The 18,456-nt window shown below is 39.2% G+C and overlaps 1 protein-coding gene across 7 annotated transcripts in view; it reads right to left on the bottom strand.

Moving 5' to 3' along the window:
• The window catches only part of ahcyl2b (adenosylhomocysteinase like 2b), a 60,921-nt gene continuing 42,465 nt past the window's right edge, over window positions 1-18,456 (bottom strand). For 4 of the 7 annotated variants that reach the window (XM_055653333.1, XM_055653329.1, XM_055653332.1 and 1 more), the window contains 12 exons: window positions 15,847-15,941; window positions 13,860-13,966; window positions 12,207-12,323; window positions 11,464-11,527; window positions 10,425-10,513; window positions 8,560-8,630; window positions 7,509-7,603; window positions 6,754-6,852; window positions 6,248-6,316; window positions 4,824-4,902; window positions 2,783-2,903; window positions 1-1,691 (listed from right to left, as the gene is read on the bottom strand). In XM_055653333.1, the coding sequence (XP_055509308.1) occupies window positions 1,685-1,691; window positions 2,783-2,903; window positions 4,824-4,902; window positions 6,248-6,316; window positions 6,754-6,852; window positions 7,509-7,603; window positions 8,560-8,630; window positions 10,425-10,513; window positions 11,464-11,527; window positions 12,207-12,323; window positions 13,860-13,966; window positions 15,847-15,941 (1,013 nt within the window). In that variant the 3' untranslated portion in view covers window positions 1-1,684. Of the gene's footprint in view, window positions 1,692-2,778; window positions 2,904-4,823; window positions 4,903-6,247; window positions 6,317-6,753; window positions 6,853-7,508; window positions 7,604-8,559; window positions 8,631-10,424; window positions 10,514-11,463; window positions 11,528-12,206; window positions 12,324-13,859; window positions 13,967-15,846; window positions 15,942-18,456 lie in introns of those variants that run through there. The other 3 variants (XM_055653331.1, XM_055653334.1, XM_055653335.1) reach the window with 1 other exon arrangement.

Below are 18,456 nucleotides of genomic sequence, written 5' to 3'. Positions count from 1 at the left end.
TGAATTTATTAACTTTATTTGAATTATGATTACAGCTTCATTATTGCTCATCTACTACAATACTTGACCATTAATACAGTACATAAAATAGTTACCTCAATTTTAAAACGTAGTTTGTGTCAGTAAACGGATGATTTTCTTTTCCTTTTGGAGTCGATTCTTCTGCTCTCCAGAGCAGTTTGCTGGTGTCAATTTTGTTTAAACTTTTATTTGTTACATACAACAATTACTACATTCCATGCCAACCTCTTCCCCGCAGTCGAAGTGATAATATAAAAAAACAGCCCACTAAATGGCTGGGATTCATTTAAAAACATCAGTTTTTTTTAGAATTGCAGGGAGGGAGATCAAATATAACAATGTGCAGAAATGTATGGTTAATATTTGTGGGAATCCTAAAATAGATGTGGTAATTCTTTTCAAATAAAATAGCAGTCATTTAATTTTATGAAAAAAACAAATAATTAAGACTGATGGCCATAGATAAGGCAAGATTTTTCCTCAGAAGAAAAACAAAATGGCTCTTGGCCAGACAGACGCACTGGTGCAGTTGGGTGATTGGTCTTCTTTGGTGTAAATCCAAACTCCAAATTGATGACATATATTGCAATATATTTCCCTACTGGTTGGCCGGGCAGGTGACAGCATCCAAGGCAGTCCCAACTATTGGCTAGCAGAAGACCAACCAGAAATAACAGTTTGTAACAACTAGTACCATTTGAAGATTCTCAGACCGAGGGAAGTGGGTAGGGGAGTTGGATAAATAAGTTAATCAAAATTACACGTAACAAATACCAAAAAACATCTTTCATGGTGCTCTACAAAATAAACCCACTGATCTGCAAAAAAAATGTTGTCAACGTCCCATCTTCCAGAGATAAAGATGGAACTTTACTCTGCTTAAATATTGAAGCATGTCAAAATAATTATAGAGTTCACTTAGTTAGTTGTATGCTTTATTTGTTATGGTTCATGTGGTGACCCTATCACTTATGCCAACCATTCTTTTATGCACTCTTATTGACTTGAAGCTATGTCCGAGCTGGGGGAAGAAGCCCACATTCTTAGGAGTTGAGACAAATTTCAAACAGTACCATGACTTGAGCAAACAACACCAGTGCAGTAAAGAAAGAATCTTAATGCTAAGCTACCCAACCGGTCACACATCTACTCTGCTTCACCTGATTTAAAAAAAGTTTCAGAAACAAAATATGAGTTATCGTTTGAGAGCCATATTATTTGATTTTCTAGGATCTCACAGCTTGATATTTTAAAGAAAATGTTTTACGGAATTCCATAATGGTATACCTTCAGCATTTAACTATTTCCTTACCTTTTGTTACTCAAATTAAAAACTAAACATCTGAAATATGTGCACCGTAACAATTTTAAAACAGCTAACATTTTGCTTCATTGTTTCGTTCCCAAGGTTAACAGCTAGGATGTTATAATTATTTTAAAGCACAACAGCAATAGAAGGAAAAAAATCACATTGCAGACATTTTTCATCTTCTAATGCAGTAAAAACAATTTTCTGCTGAGATTATACACAATCTAGGTAAATAAATAAATGACTAAATATGTAAAACTGCTTAATCAAGGCCAGCTCTAAAGAAGAGATTTTGTTCGTTTACATTAGTGACAAAAGGTCCCCCTCTTGTTTGATGTGCTTGTTGCTTTGCATTTAATACCTAGGACAAGGAACAAAATAAACAATGCTTTAGCAACACTTTGCTTATTTGGGTGAGAGGAGACAAACTAAGCTCCTAACTTGATACTAGGTATAAATGATTCTATCCAGGACTCAAGGTAGACTAAATTTTTCCCCATTCTTTTCCTTTCAATTTCCCTTGTAATTGTGTCCAAGCCCAAACTACAAGGATGTAATCATGTTGATTTGAAGGAAACCTGTTAAAAAGTTAAAAAGAGCTCTCTTGCATACACAACCATACACAAAGAACCAACCTTTCTGCTCTCTGTGGGTTGTGACAATTGTGGATTTGAGACTATGCCAACCATGAAACACTTATTTGCCCAAATGCTATGTTATTCTCCTCAAATCCCTAGCAATGTTCCTACATTGCACTGCTCACCTTAGCACTAGGGGATATTTACAGTAACCAATTACCTACCAACCCACATGTCTTCAGCATGTGGGAGAAAACTAGAGTACCCAGGAAAACTCACATGGTTACAGGGAGAGTGTGCAAATATCAGAGGATCAAACCTAGGTTGATGGATCTGAGGTGGCAGCTCGACTAGCTGTGTCACTGTGTTGCTCAAACTCTTGGTATTAGCTAGTTTATCCATCTGGTTATGAGTATTAATATTGGAAACAGAAGCCTGGTTTTGGATTCTCCCTTTGGACATAGGAATGTCCTCTCTATGTCTACCTTATGAAACACTGTCACAATTTAAAATAATATTAGGCTTTTCTCTCCATGAAAGAAAAATACCTGTTTAATTTTTATTTTTTGCCTATTTGTAAAAGGATCTAGAAAATGAAAGCAAGATATTGATTCAGTTACAATTTGATATATACTACAATTAATTGAGACCATTGTGAATAGTATTCAATTAGAAAATATGTATGGTCATCTTAGTATTAAAAAAATCCACATTGTGTGGACTCTTTCAGGTTTGGAATTTAATAATTTCTTGTTCAGCTATTGTGCATTTGGAGCTTTCCTTGATTGCCTTATAATTAAATTGTTTTAACTGCAAGGTCAGTCACTACTTCCCATGGCCCATAGACCTTTAACCAGTTTATTTTGCTGCTTACCGATAATAGTTTGGCTTGAAAGGTCCATTCTTATTCAAACCAAGGTATTTTGCCTGCTCGTCTGTCAGTTCTGTGAGATGTGCATCAAACGTGGGCAAGTGAAGACTGGCTACATATTCATCTGGAAAAACAAATTGACAGCACATTCAGCAGCTGGAACTGATAGAACAAATATAATGGGATAGTTTGGGTAAAGATTTTTTAATCAAAATAAGTTTGAAAGGTCTTGAGAACCTAGAGTAGCAATAATGGTTTAATCAACAAAATGTTTTATTCCATCTGACCCATAGGAAAAACATAAAAAATGATCCTAAATGTGTAGGAAAGATTTGTAGATGCTGGTTTAAATCGAAGGAAGATACAAAATGCTGGTCCTAGCTAATCTGAAGAATTATATAAGTGCCTGCCCTTGGTACGTATCAACTGGAGAACAAGCAGTTTTATAATTATGGTGAATAAACAAACTCTGTATAATTTGTTGAAAGTGTTACATCTGGTAGAGAAAGTGGTAAAAAGAAACCAAATGGGAACATGATCTTTGTAGATAGAGGGGGGGGGGAGTACAATTGAAAGGAGATTACAATGAACTTTGTAGAAAAATCAGTGTTTTTTTATTAATCTTCAATATTGGTCACAAAACTTAAGACTTTTGGCAGAACCATTTCAGGGATGAAGGGTTTAGATAGAATTGAGTAACTGAAGTAGTTTTACTTAAAACAGAGGAAATCCTTCTTAGAAGGCAGACAAAAATGCTGGAGGAACTCAGTGGGCAAGGCAGCATCTATGGAGAGAACGAATAGGCGCTGAGTTCCTCCAGCATTTTTGTCTACCTTCGATTTTTCCAGCATCTGCAGTTCTTTTTTAAACAACAAGTCCTTTAAAACAGTATAGAGAGTAGATAGAGGAAACAGAGGGGAAATGATTCCATTTGCAGAGTGGGCAAGAACTAGAGAACAAAATACCTAAAAGAGATACAAAAAAACACAGCAAGTGATTAGGGTCTGGAAATCAGTGCCAGAGGTGAGAGTGGAGGTAGATTTAATTGCAATGTGCAAGAGGTAACTAGGAAAGTTTTGCTGCAGGACTTGAGGAAGTGTGGGAGATTGGAAAGCTTTTACATAGACCAGGCACAGAACCATTGTGGCTCCTTCCATACTGACATTTTGAATTTTCAGAGGTAGACAAAAATGCTGGAGAAACTCAGCGGGTGAGGCAGCATCTATGGAGTGAAGAAATGGGTGACGTTTCGGGTCGAAACCCTTTTTCAGACTGATGTGGGGGGTTGCGGGAAGAAGAAAGGAAGAGGTGGAGAAGCTTTGGGAGAGCTGGGGAGGGGAAGGAGGGAGAAAGCAAGGACTACCTGAAATTGGAAAAGTCAATGTTCATACCGCTGGGCTACCCAAGCAAAATATGAGATACAGCTCCTCCAATTTGCGGTGTGACTCACTCTGGCCATGGAGGAGGCCCAGGACAGAAAGGTTGGATTCCGAATGGGAGGGGGAGTTGAAGTGCTGAGCCACCAGGAGATCAGGTTAGTTAATGTGAACTGAGCGGAGGTGTTGGGCGAAGCGATCGCCAAGCCTGCGCTTGGTATCACCGATGTAGAACAGTTGACACCTAGAACAGCAGATGCAATAGACGAGGTTGGAGGAGGTGCAGGTGAACCTCTGCCTCACCTGGAAAGACTGCTTGGGTCCTTGGATAGTCGAGGGGGGAGGCAAAGCGACAAGTGTAGCATTTCCTGTGGTTGCAAGGGAAAGTACCAGGGGAGGGGGTAGTTTGGGTGGGAAGGGACGAACTGACCAGGGAGTTACGGAGGGAGCAGGCTCTGCAGAAAACGGCGGAGAATTTTCAGCCTACTTTTCTACGGACAATCTGCAATTAGAGTGTAGCGGAGCAACTCCGTTCCTTACACTCCTACCTGGGGCATAATGTACAGAGGTAAAGAGAAACCTTTCCTTAATTTTGTGTTTTTTTTCTTGAATCTCTTGATTTTGTGCATCAGGTCGTCTTGCGAGCAGCAGCTTTTTCTAGGACTTACCCATTTTCTTAGGCAGCAAGTACACATCCTGTTTATATCGACCCTCTGGTGCATTGTACAGTTCTATCATTGCCAGTGCCTAAGGACGAAGGATATGTTAATTCCCACATTGGACAGTGTATTTCAATCATGAATGATTACACTGTTGGTACACCAAAAGTGTCTATCTGCAACAATTACTTGATCTCAGAGTATCAATGAGGCTTAATGCTTAGTTACAGCAAAAGAAACAAATAGGCCAGTATCCCGACTCCCATTTAAATGAGTGCGATTAGCATCATTAGGCAAGAACAGAACAGAGTTTAGGTACAAACCCTTCTCCCCCACTCCATGGTTCAATAACCTATTCATCACTTAATACCACAGAAGATACCAGAGGGTTGTCATTCCCTGCAGAATTGTACTTCATGGCAACCACTTTGAGAAGGCAGAATGGGAAAAGAAGAGTTTAAAAGTATGGTAAAGAATCACATGGGTATTGCTAAATGAGGATTGTGGTTGGCAGTTAACAACTGCCTACAGCCACAAAAATTATGTTTGTGGATTCCAAAATCAATTCCTGGCACATTGCTGTAATCAGCTGTTAGGGAGGATAGAAAACATGTATTGAGACTAATCTTCTATTTGTAGCTGGTAAATATTGGTGACACTCCTGCCACATCAGCTGAGACATAGCTATACATAGCACAGACCAGCAATAGAATATATGGTTCCAATGCCGAATACCACGATGGACCGTCCAACTGTCCCATCGTGTAACTGCCAATATGTACCACTTTAGCACACCAGGTTCTGGCAATAGTTCCAATCTGCAGACCTGACATATATCAAACATCTTATTATGAGCAATGCTAGTCTCCATTGGAAGGAATATATTTAAACAAACTGATCAAAGGTATGAAAAAACCAGGTCCTTGGAAGAAAAGGAAGGTCTTAAGGCCTTTATGTTGGGAGTTGCGGGTCTCGAGTTTGAGGCTGTGGACAGGAATTGCCAGAAATGATGAGCTAATGATTGTTTGGAAGATTGTGGCCTGCCGTTTTTTTGACAGGGTTAGGGTCAAGGAAGGGGCATAAAGAGGTGTCCTAGAGCTGGCACCTGGTCTCAGCAATTGGAGGTCGGTTTGCAAGATTTCAATGGCCTTGCCACTCAAGATTCTGGTATCTACAGTTTCTTGTTTGCCAGAGGTCTTAGTTGATCTATTTTGATGAGTGGCACAATATATAAACATGAAATTTTGTCTTCAAAAGTAAAAATGTGTGAATGATCTTTTTCAAATCTGCAACAAAGTAGTAAATCTACAGGAATGTATTCATTCAGTAGCTCTCTGCAACCCACTAAATAAAACAAGGTACAATATATTGATATTTTCTTGTTAACAGATACATGCTGTAAAGAACAATCAATATCTTCTGCAACCCCTTACCTGTGTGGTAGCAGTGATGGAAAGGACAAAAGTAGGAACTGTGGAACAACTCAAGTTAAGCAGCCGCCCCTGGATAAAAAGCAAAGCAGGGAGTTAAGCTACTTAAGTCACAAATATTTTACAGAATACATCATAGGATTCATAGTTCAAGGGAACTGTAAGGTTATTTTTATTTTATTATTTTTATACCAAGGTCATGAAATCAAGGTTGGTACAGGAGGTGACCATTCATTTCATGCAAAGTCATCCTTCCAGGATGCACCTGTCTACCTATCACAGCTGCAATGAGCTCTAATGCTCTGCAGAGGAAAATGTCGATTTATTTCCCATCATACAAGAATTATCACCAGGATTATGGGATACAAAGTTGCATCACATTACAAATTCAAGATTCAGATTACAATCTGGAACTATAGTTAATCTACAGTAAATTGCAGAAAATACATGGATAGATTTTTTTCCCATGTACAACAGGTAATGAGACTGTTTGCCTTTAACACAATTACCTCAGCTAGTAAAACAATCCTTTTGCCATCTGGCCAAATGACATGATCCACTTGTGACCTAACGCGCTCCCACGTGAGTTCTGGAGTTCGAAGGCTTGCCTGTAAGGGAAGTGGAAACAGTGGAATTGCTGAGCTGGCAATAAACAGCAGCTGTAGACCCCTTTATTAAAATATATATAGAAAATCTGTTCAGATGTTATATCCTCAGCAACACAGGGCATCTCGTCTAAACAAATGTTTGATGTGCAAGATTTCTGGCAATCCAGACTTGTGGATGGGAAATAACTGCAAAAAGAACACAGATGTTGGGAAGTGTTTTGCAACGTTGCAGCTATGGAATTCTTTTATTAATTGAAATAGTTATTTCACTCCATGTGTGCACATCACATTTGTTTGAATATTGAAGCAATTTTGGTCAGTTACTCCAAATCTAGTTAGAATCCTAGTTAACTTCAGTATTGGACTTACATTTGCATTCCACATTAATCTTATTACGGGAATATTGTACAAAGTTACCTCTACATTACAACAGTAATTCATGTTAAAAATGATTGGATGAGCAGCAAATCACTTTGGAAAATCCCAAGATCATAAGTATATTACAAATTATACAAATCTTTAGCATTTTTTCTTCTGTGTATCGACTGATCCCAGTATTGGAATGTCCAGTGATTAATTAGTCTACACCATTTACTTTCCACAACAATCTCAGTATTCAAATACCAAGGTAAATTTCTCTGCAGCTAGTTACATACCACATCAATTTCAGTATTGGAATGTCCCATGTTGCAGACGATACAACCATTCTTCATGCGATCCAGGTGTTCCCTGGTCACTACATTTTTGTTACCTAAATTACAAGGTAGACCCCCAGCATTAAAACTCAAGTTTGTGGCTCAAAGATACATTTATGGAATGCAAGTACTTTACACAATGAATAGTTTTGAAGATTGTAATGGGTCAAAGCTTTCAGTACTTACTGACCCAAAGTAGCCATGGTTCATAGATTCTCCTATGACATCTCTTGGCTACTTCAGCAATGGAATGAAGAATAGTACAACAAACCATCGTACATTTTCCTCATTTCAGATGCAGCACAGAGGTGTGAAATTCATCACATCCAGAGGCTGATATTCTGGTCATATATATTAAATATTTACATTAAAGCATTTGATATGGATTTAAAATTAATTCAAAATAAACCAAGATGTTATTCATCAAATCCTAACTAGCATTTCAAAAAGAATCAACCAAGCAAGAGATGACTTTAAAATCAATGGGTATTGAACAGAAATTCCAATTGTTTAAAAATTAATTTGTTCTTTCCAGCTACGCTGCAACAACTTAAACACAGTCAAAAGGACTGCAGGTGCTGGTTTACAAAAAAAATAGACACAATGTGCTAGTCAGGCAGCATTTCTGGAGAATGTGGTTATGCAACGTGTTGGGTTAGGACCCTTTTTCAGACTAATTGCAGTGGGGGTGGGGTAGGGAGAAAAGCTGGGAAAAGAGGTGGGAGTGGGAGAAAGCCTGGCAAATAAGCCTGACAACTAATAGGTGAACACCACTGATGGCTAGACAAAAGCCAGAGGTGAAAAGATGACTGAAGGTTGTAAGTTAAGAGGAGTGGAAAGGTCACAAAAGGGAAGGAGAAGGAACATTGATGTGGGAGAGACGGATGAGCACTGGGTGGGGGCACATGCAAGGGACGGGAAAAAAGGGATGGGTTGTTACCTAATATTGGAGAATTTAATCTTCATACATTTGCAGAGTACGAGATGCTGTTCCTTAAACTTACTAATTTACCTGTGCAAGTAATGACGATGTCCACCTGTCTAATTACTTCATTCAATTTGACAAGTCTGAATCCATCCATACTGCAAAGGAAAGGCAGAGCTGTGACAATGCACACGTGCACAGAATCACATTGTTAAGGACAGCACTCAGGAGAGTCTCAGGTTTGGTGATCCTGTCTTGAAACATTTTCCAGAATTGTTTTGGTTGAGACAGAAAGTGTGGAACCATTGGTAGACAAAAGTTCTGGAGAAACTCAGCGGGTGCAGCAGCATCTATGGAGCGAAGGAAATAGGCAACGTTTCAGGCCAAAACCCTTCTTCAGACAAAACCATTGCCTGAAGAACAAGATGTGATTGGGCAACTTGTGCATGACAGGTCAGAAGAGGGGTGCACAGTAGGAAAGAAGTGGCAAGGCAGATACATTCCTTTTTAGGGGGAGCTAGAGAGGCGGATTTACACACTGCCTCACTTGGTGTGTTATTGGGATAAGGGAACACAAAAGCAACAGTTATTTTGCACATTGTTTCTGCTCAATTGAAGTCTCTGAAATAATATAAATGGCATTATCTGTGGAAATGGAGATGTATAGAACATTTTTAATGTGTTGCAAATTGATACTGTGCCAGCAGATGCCATAAGTAATAATTCCAATTATAATTCATACTTCGACGTTTCATTCATTATTGACAGGCTATTTAACTGCAAACAGTACTATGCGTTTATGATCCTGTCTTCACTTTTGTGCGTTAGGAGCAAACAATTGAGACTTGCACTGTGCCCGACTGTCACCCGACAAATCACAATGAAAGATCATGTCGGGGGAATGATAATCGAGTTGCAAGGGTTGACTGTTCTGTATATCAAGTGCTCCTTGTGCTTGGGACATAATTTCAAAGCACTTAAAAGATGGTGGAAAACTATCAATGCCAATTAGGAGGGAAAACAAAATAGTTATGCTGGTAAAGATGATTTTTTTTTAGTGCGCAATGAAGAAGAAAGTGACAAAGAGAAAGAGTGACATGCAGGATGTCAGAGAGGATGTAACTAAGATGGCATGAGCAAAACGATCCAGTTCTGAAGAAATGAAATATGTGCATTGCTGGAGGTCTTTGAAACTCTTCCACTGTCTATCCCACTAAGTGAAGATGAAACAAAGTCAATTTTACTGGAACACCAGCACGCAGGAGCAACATAGCACAAATCAGATATGAAATGGTCGTGTATTTAGATTGCATTGATGTCCTAAATAATTTGTTCAATTTTTCTGTTCTGCATTTCCAAGATTTGGTATTTCTGTAATCTCTTAAATCTATAATCTATAACAATACACTAAAATGGAAAGGATATCACTTTACTTCATAATCTAATGAATGAAAGATTGGAATAAAGAATTAGACCAATTCCCAATTTTAAAATGGAACATATAAATTATTTAAGCTGTCCCCAAAATATTCAAATACCTAAATTTACTGTACAACCCTTTCTCAGAAATTCCATAGAAAATCCACTACTTTTATAACCTATATTTTAGGGGGTTTCACAGCTTTACACTATTTGACCAGATATTTATGCACAAGACTAGCTCACTTCAATCTGGTAGCCTATTCAGCAGGAACTAAAGACACTATTTGTATTAACAGCTATTCAAAAACTTAGTGGTTACTACACGATAGTGTCCATTTTACAGATGCCCAGATATAGACAAATGTGAGACTACCATGTCCGACTAGTGCATGCAACATTGTCCTAGCCATGGCCAGCAGATGTGCACATTTTCTAGTTGGTTTCCAAGTTTTAAATTTCTACATTTCACTAAATGTCTCTATTATGAAATACAGGCAAATATAATCAGTCATTGTTATTCTTGTCCTTACCAGGCTTGGAGAGCACAAATTGGGTCAATCTCCGTGACATACACTATGGATCCCATTGCCTTTAAGGCAGCACAACAACCCTTTCCAACCTGCAAGACAATGTTGAATATGTTTGTACAAGCAAGGAAAGTTGGTCTTTATTACAGCATAATTTCCACAAATATAACTAGTAGTCCTTGCTGATCAAATCACACCTTGCAAACTTCTGATGGATTGCACGCTGTATCTATTCCAGTCACTATATTACCTTGTGATGCACACTATCACAACACAATTTGAATTGTCTTCTGCTTCAGAACTGAAACGTGATCCTCTGAACCCATGTGCAAAAATATCAAGTCCTCCGCCCTGTGATTGCTGCCTGACCTACTGATGTTTCTAACACCTGTACTCTCAAGGTTTTCCTTATTAGTGTACAATTGTTCTCCTTCATAAAATGTATCACTTCATAACTTCATCTTCCATCTACTAAAATCTCCTGGGTCATATATTTATCTTTGCAGATGACTACTCTGCCCATTTCTCTATCATTTATGTGTTGATATGTGCCCTCATTTATGTGTTGATATGTGCCCCATATTCAAATAGTTATAGTAATCTGCTAAAAATAAAAAATAAATTAAAAAAAATCAGAAAGCCAACGTTTCCAAAGTACACTTAAATTAAAAAAAAAAAAAAGAAACTGGCACATGAAATCTGAAAAGATTAATTTGTCTGAACTATAACTATAACTCTCTCCCACCTTAAAATATTAAAGTGATTCTCTCATCCGTCACAATCTTAGTGCTTGGGAGTGAACCGATTCAGCTACAATCTGAAAATGGAAGCCAGCAAACAGATAGACCAAATGAACAGTGATGAGAAATAGAACTCAACACTGATGTCACTAAATGATAATATTTATCGACATTAATAAACTTTGATTAGGGACACACTTATTGAAAGTTTAGTCTGAAAAGTCCAGCACAACAAATTGAGAACTAGTTCAGTCTAGAGAGCCTATTGTCATCCCCAAAAGCAAAATAAAGCAAATATTTACCTCCCCATATCCACATACCACGACCTGTTTGCCACCAAACATCACATCTGTTGTCCTCTTGAGACTTTCAATAAAAATATGAAATGTATAGTTAGTTCCCAAATAGTTTCACACGTCAAGGACAAAGGTAATAATTTACTGTTACAATAATCCATCTTTCTCAAGGACAAATCAGTGAAGAAATGCATAATTAATGGAGCAAATAGGGACTTAATATTGAATTTAACGATTTTAGATAATACCCCCATCCCCAAATACACCCTCACTCTCCAAAGAAATGGCTCTACTTTTCTGAATCAATGCGTTTCATTTTCTCTTTGTTTCCAAGTATATTGTAATCCTCATAACCTTCATCTGCACCCCAGCAGACATTCTGTACTCAACGCCCTCCTTCTTTCTGCAACCTAAAGCAAGCTGGCTTTCTAACCTTTCCCCCTTCTCACCCACCCAATTGATTATATGTTTTCAATAAAGATGAAATAGCATACTTAGTCCCAAACTTCTACTAATCAAGAGATGTCTGGCTTTAATTTTGGACCTTGACACATGAATAGACAGAGGACATTATGAGCAATCCTTGAAACGTTGGGTCTAAATGGCTATGTTTTCAATACACTTTCTTTTGGCCAAGGATATTTTGAGGACTGCCATTTTCTGGATTAATATTTCATTCCCAGATAGATATAATAAATATTTCTTGAATCTTAAGGCTGATTTGAGGTCAGCAGGTTTTGAATACTTACCCATCGAGTATGGACTCCCTACAGCAATAAAGGTTATCGAACTTCTGCTTGGTTACAGAGTCATTTACATTCATGGCTGGAACACAGAGCTTACCAGCTTTAGACAACTGATAAAGCCTTAAAAGAGAAAAAGCAAAAAAAACAGAAATTTCACATTCAAAATACTTCAGGCAAACCAGTTAAGCTCCGGTACATTGCTGGCGGAAGTCAAAAGAAGAAGAATTTAAAAAATAATAATAAAGAAAAAGAATGAGACTGAAACCTTTTGTGATTTTCAGACTTCCACTTAAATGACAACTCTTCATTATGTCATTTAATTTGAAATGAGCTACACAACCATCACAATTAAATTCTAGAATGTATGTTTATGGCCTGTCACTTTACCAAACTTTAATCTTGAAGATCATACTGTAACTTTTAATTGGTTAATTTTCATTTTATTCCAAAAGGTAGAAAAACACAGGCATATGGAAAAAATGTTTACATTTTTAGTGTTTTCTCATATGGGCTGGCTTCAACAATCTTTCCTAAATTGATTGGCTGAAACCACATCGGCACTTTGCAATATTGCAGTACCCTGGAATTAGATTCCACGAGCATCTTATCCAAAAATTATTCAACAACGCCCAACTTGGACAATGATCACCGATGCACAAGAGTCCACATCTTGAACAACGGATACAGGAGATGAGGCCTAACCTGAAAGGACTGTCGGAGTCCCTGGACAGAGTCGACGGAGGAGGTATAGCAACAGGTGTTGCATCTTCTACGGTTACAGGGGAAGGTGCGAGTTAACTAGGGAGTTACGGAGGATAACAGTCTCTGCAGAAGGCAGAAAGGGGTGCTTTTGGTAAAATGCGACTAGTGGTGGGATCCCGTTGGAGGTGGCGGAAATTTCAGAAGGATGATGTGTTGTATGCGACGGCGGATGGGGTGGAAGGTAAGGACTAGGGGGACTCTGTCTCCGTTGTGACCAGAGGAGGTGGAGCAAGGGCAGAGCTGCTGGGTACTGAGGAGACAGGAGTGAGGGCGTCATCTACGATGGGAGAGAGGAACCCCCGTTCTCTAAAAAATGAGGACATCTCAGATGTTCTAGTATGGAACACCTCATCTTGGGCGCCGATGCGGCGTAGACGGAGACATAACTGGAAGCATTTGATTGTGCTAGTGTGAATCAGAATAACAATATGACATTATGGGGCAGCGGAAAATGATTTTCATTTGTAGTTCTTCATTTGGCAGTGGTCCAAGCATGACAGTTGGCAAAAAGTAACCTAAATTGACAGGTACATTTCATATATAGATAGTAACATAAGATCAACATGCAAGAGGCATTTGGACAATCACATGCACAGGTGGGAAATAGAGGGATAGAGAACATATGCAAGTAGATTGGATTAGTTAGATTGGCATCATGTTTCGTACAAACATAGTGGACTGAATGGCCTGTGCTGCTATATCCTATTAAAGTACTGTTCCAACAATTAGCTACAGGAGGTGGTTCAAATCTTAATTGTAATGCAGATTGAGGGAGTAGAAAGAACATGCATAATGTCATTTCCATAATAGAAGGCACAAGACCAAAATGAAGTGTTGCAGAATCAACAAAACTAACCGGAAGGTCGCTCAGAAGTTTACATGTTAAGCCCTCACCTGTGAACGCCAGTCACACTTTCTTCCACAATGCCCTTAATTTTCTTGAACATGCTAGGATACTTCTTATAAATCCAGTGGGTGAGGTCACCACCATCATCCAGGATCTGAACCAAAACACAAATTACCTCTGACTTCATTTGAAAGTCTGCATATTATGTAGCTAAGCCAAAACTAAACCCAGTCATCGAAGTACAAAGGAACACTCCCGCAACTTGGATCACAATTTCAAAAGCCGACGAGAAACATGGATGCAGAAGCCAAACCCTTCTCGCCACAATCGGCATCAATTTGCCCTAAATGTATCCACTATGAACTTTGTGTAAACCACACAAGTTCAATACTGAAGTTCGAACACGGTTTCCACCCTTCCCAAAAAACAGGCAGCAACTTTGCCAATATCATCTGTGGATACACACCAAATACTCAGTATGCTTTTTTAATGACCTTATCCAATTGTAAACCCATAACCCCAAATGATCGGGCACACCTAGTTTTTAAATGGAAAAAACATGCAAAAAAGCTCCTTCAGATCCTATTATGCACGATACATTCCCTTTAGCATTCCTTCTTTAATTTCATACATCCAAGCCATTGCTGTTCATTACGTTTCTATATCCTTGTGAAATATGTTATTCGTTTCCCTCAATTCAAAATCTAAATATTGCAGAGATAACAATAATTTTAATATTTTCACATTATTAGCAAGTTTTTAAGATTGCTCAAAATATACAGCTGAAAAATATGGCCAGTGCCTCTGCAGAAAATAAGTATTTGTGGACACAGAATTCTTCAGTTATGCGCCACTGTGCAAATTATTGATCAAAGTAAGTAGTTCCCAATCCAAAGGATAATTAAAATCTTTCACTATATCACATATCTTTAACTGGAATCAACAACTAAATGTAAAAACATCTACCGTATTTCACGGCAATGAAGATGCTATTTTTTACCCAAAAATAAGGCACGAAAATTTACCTGCGTCTTGGAGGCCGAAGGTTTGGTTGTTAGCCAAGAAAGATAGACTTGGCTATCCCTCAGTACAGCAACAAACAAGAACGATGTTGCTGTACTGAGGTATAGCCAAGTGTATCCCTCATTGCTGGCAGCTGATGGGAAGCAGCTGTAAAGTGGGAAGCGGCTGTACAAGGACAGTGGCGCTGGGGGGGGGGAAGAGTTCCTTTCACACCGTGTGGGGAACCTGGCCCGGGGACCAGACACCACCTCAGCGCCTTCTGCCCGCCAGCCAGTCACGGTGTCCTTCGGCACAGGCGCAACCGGTGGTGGTTGGCGGGTAGCTACTGGGTGAAAGGCTGGCTGCTCCGACACGGGCTCGCCCTCTCTCTCTCTCTACTAGTCCCGTTGTAGACGACCTGGGAACTGCAGCTAGTCCCCGATGGCTGCGAGCGGCCGCCGGGACTGGACATGGAAACCGGCCCCACATCAGCGCCGTCTGCCCGCCAGCCAGCCACAGCGTCATTCGCCACAGGCGCAACCGGTGGAGGTGGTGGTTGGCGGGTAGCTACTGGGTGGAAGGCTGGCTGCTCCATCCCGGGCTTGTTCTCGCTCTCTCTCTACTAGTCCCGGGGCAGGCCACCTGGGCGCTACAGCCAGTCTCAAGGCAGGCCACCTGGGAACTGCAGTTAGACCCCGGGACGCGAGGGATCTGGGAACTGAAGCCAGTCCCGGGGCATGCAGGCGATGCTGCCGACCCCTGGTCTAAACCCAACCCTTGATCCTGTCCCGTCATCCTGTTTTCAAAATTTAGCAACTTAAATTGGGGGTGCGTCTTCAACGCAGGTGCATCTTCATTGCTGGGAAATACGGTGTATACATATCCCAAAAGCAATGAATTTAAGGACTAATTTATTGCTATAAGAAATGCATACAGGTTAGGCCCTTTTCAAATTAATGCAAAGTGATCGAACTAAGAAAAGTTGCATCCCCAGTATTTGAAACTGTTAAAGAGCAACAACCTGGTCTTTACCATGTTAGGCTGCCATCCTTCCACATTCACACAGCGATCAATACACCACCAAAAATCATCTTCTGATTCTCCCTTCCAGGCAAAGACTGGATAACCTGGCAATGAGGGAGAATGGCAGTACGTTAGTCAAAAGCATACTCAGTTCCCGATGCAAGAGCAAACCCCAATGTCCTTTCAGCACACATATATTCAATTATTTGAATACTATGCAGCATCTATCCCAAATGAGAAAACTTACCAGCAACCTTTTCTTACACAAACAGAATCAAACATAGTCATGGTGTGGATTATTTTGGATATCAAAATGGATATAAGGGCAAATTATAGCTTGTACTCGGGATTGAGCCAGAGGCTAGAATATATTTGAGCAATGCTGATGACGATGACAAATAATTATCTTAAAGGGATTTGGATGTCATTATGAATTTGAGTGAACATTAAAACACACAATTGTCACTGCGCAATCTATCCCTGGATTAGATTATTTTGTAGATTGAGTGCATGGGTACTTCTATTCTATCCAGACTTACAAAGTTTACAAATAATGAAGGATTGAAACCTCAATTCAATTACTACATGCATATTGAAATATAAAAAGTGTATAGTATTTCAACCCAATTGATTTAAGTGAAAATACTTAATACGACTTCAAATCATTATATATTTAAACTGTGTTGAACAGGTACCTACTCGTGACTAACCAAAGAGATAACATACGTGTGTTCGATAACAGCTATTTTATATAGACTTGTATTTTACATGGCTGGCAACATGAAATGGGTAGGAACACACCACCAAAATATAAAAAGGATATGTAATTTACAAGAAAAAAGTTATTAAAATTTAAAGAGTACATACGGTGTCCAACAATCATGTCAACGTGAAAAGAAGCTCATAATGTCAATGAACAAATTTCTTGAATTGTAATCACAAGGCATTCATTATCTATGGAAAAATACAAAGTGCTGGAAGAACGCAGAGGGTCAGGCATCATCTGTAGAGAGAATGGACAGGCGACTCTTTGGATCAGGACCCTTCTTTAGACAGATGCTGCCTTACCTGCTGAGTTCCTCCAGCACTTTGTGTTTTGGTCAAGCTTCCAGCAACTACTGTTCTTTGGCTTCTAGAGACATCATCTATATTTCAGTAAAGACTTGGGGTGGGAGATTGCAACTTTCACATGGTCAGCCCTGTTTCAACAAATGCAATCAACCTGGCGTGCACAAATAAGATCAAATAGAACAAATCCTACAACTTCAGGCTGTGCACACCATATGCAAGAAGAAGTAAAGACTTTGTTTAAAAAAAGGAATTTAAAGTAACAATGAGCCATGTCCACTATTTTTGCATAAAAGGACTGTAACTTCAAGCACACAGTTAATACATACTGCTGAAATTCTTCGAGACCCACTGCTCACAGAAAAATAGTGGGATCTTATGTGGCTCACGTTTGATCATTGTTGCAATTACATGCCAGATGTGAAATTAACATGACACTTAAGCAAGTTTTTTGAAATGGTGCAGAAGCCCATTTTGGAAATATTTAAACTTCATATATATTTAATCATGGTTGGATTAGCAGTTGAGGATTCTTTTTAAGTAGGCATTAATTATGAATTACACCCAGAAAACTAGACAAATGAAAACTATTACATGTTTTTTTCTTCCAAAGCAGCCTTGACCTACATGCCTGGAAAAGTGAAATGGCAATAACTCAAGCATCTTCAGGAAAAAGTATCTAAATTGACTAACAGCCAATTGACGACACTAACAATTCACTCCATCCATCCTGATGAAGTGTACACCATACATGAAATGCAGCAACTTGCCAAGATCACCGTGACAGCATTTCCCAATGTGATGATTTCTATTAACTTGAGGCACATAAGCAGCTGGTTCTACCACCATTATCAGTGTGAAGAAGGGCTCTGATCGGAAACGTCATTTGCCTGCCTGGGGGTTAGACCGGGCCCGTTACACCCGGCTGGTTACTGCTGGATTACTGCAAAAAGTATCTAAATGCAGCTGTTCGTCTCTTGACAGGCACACGCCATGATCATGTTTCTGACGACTCTCTCCACTGGCTGCCTATTCAGTATAGGATTCGTTTTAAAACTCTTTTATTTACTTTTAAATCCCTAAGTGGTCTTGCCCCGTGAAGAGCTTACACCCTTATTCGCCCTCCCGCTCAGGTGAAATCAGCTGCTCAACTTGCCAAGACTAAGCGGAACAGGTGACCGTGCCTTTGCTGTGTCAGCTCGAGATTATGGAATTAATTGCCTCTTCACGTTAAACAGGCCCCTTCTCTAGCTGTTTTTAAATCACTCCTGAAGACACATCTATTCTCCGTGGCCTTTGTAGACCAGTGAGGTGTCGAATTGTTTATTAACTTTATTTGCTTGGTTTTGCTGCGTTTTGTATGTGTTTTATGTTTTTTAAATTGTTTGGTGTAATTTATGCGCCTCGTGTTAGTTGTATGTTCTGTTGTTCTGCCTGTTTTATGATGTCTTGCTTGTTTTCTTTTTTCTGTACAGCACTTTGGTCAGCTTTGGTTGTTTTTAAGGTGCTTAACAAATAAAGTTATTATTATTATTATTATCCATTTCCCTC

The sequence above is a fragment of the Leucoraja erinacea genome, chromosome 22, assembly GCF_028641065.1.
Source record: "Leucoraja erinacea ecotype New England chromosome 22, Leri_hhj_1, whole genome shotgun sequence".
Classification (NCBI taxonomy): Eukaryota; Metazoa; Chordata; class Chondrichthyes; order Rajiformes; family Rajidae; genus Leucoraja; species Leucoraja erinaceus.
The sequence above is the reverse complement of the archived record's forward strand: the minus strand, read 5'-3'. Positions and strand labels throughout refer to the sequence as shown.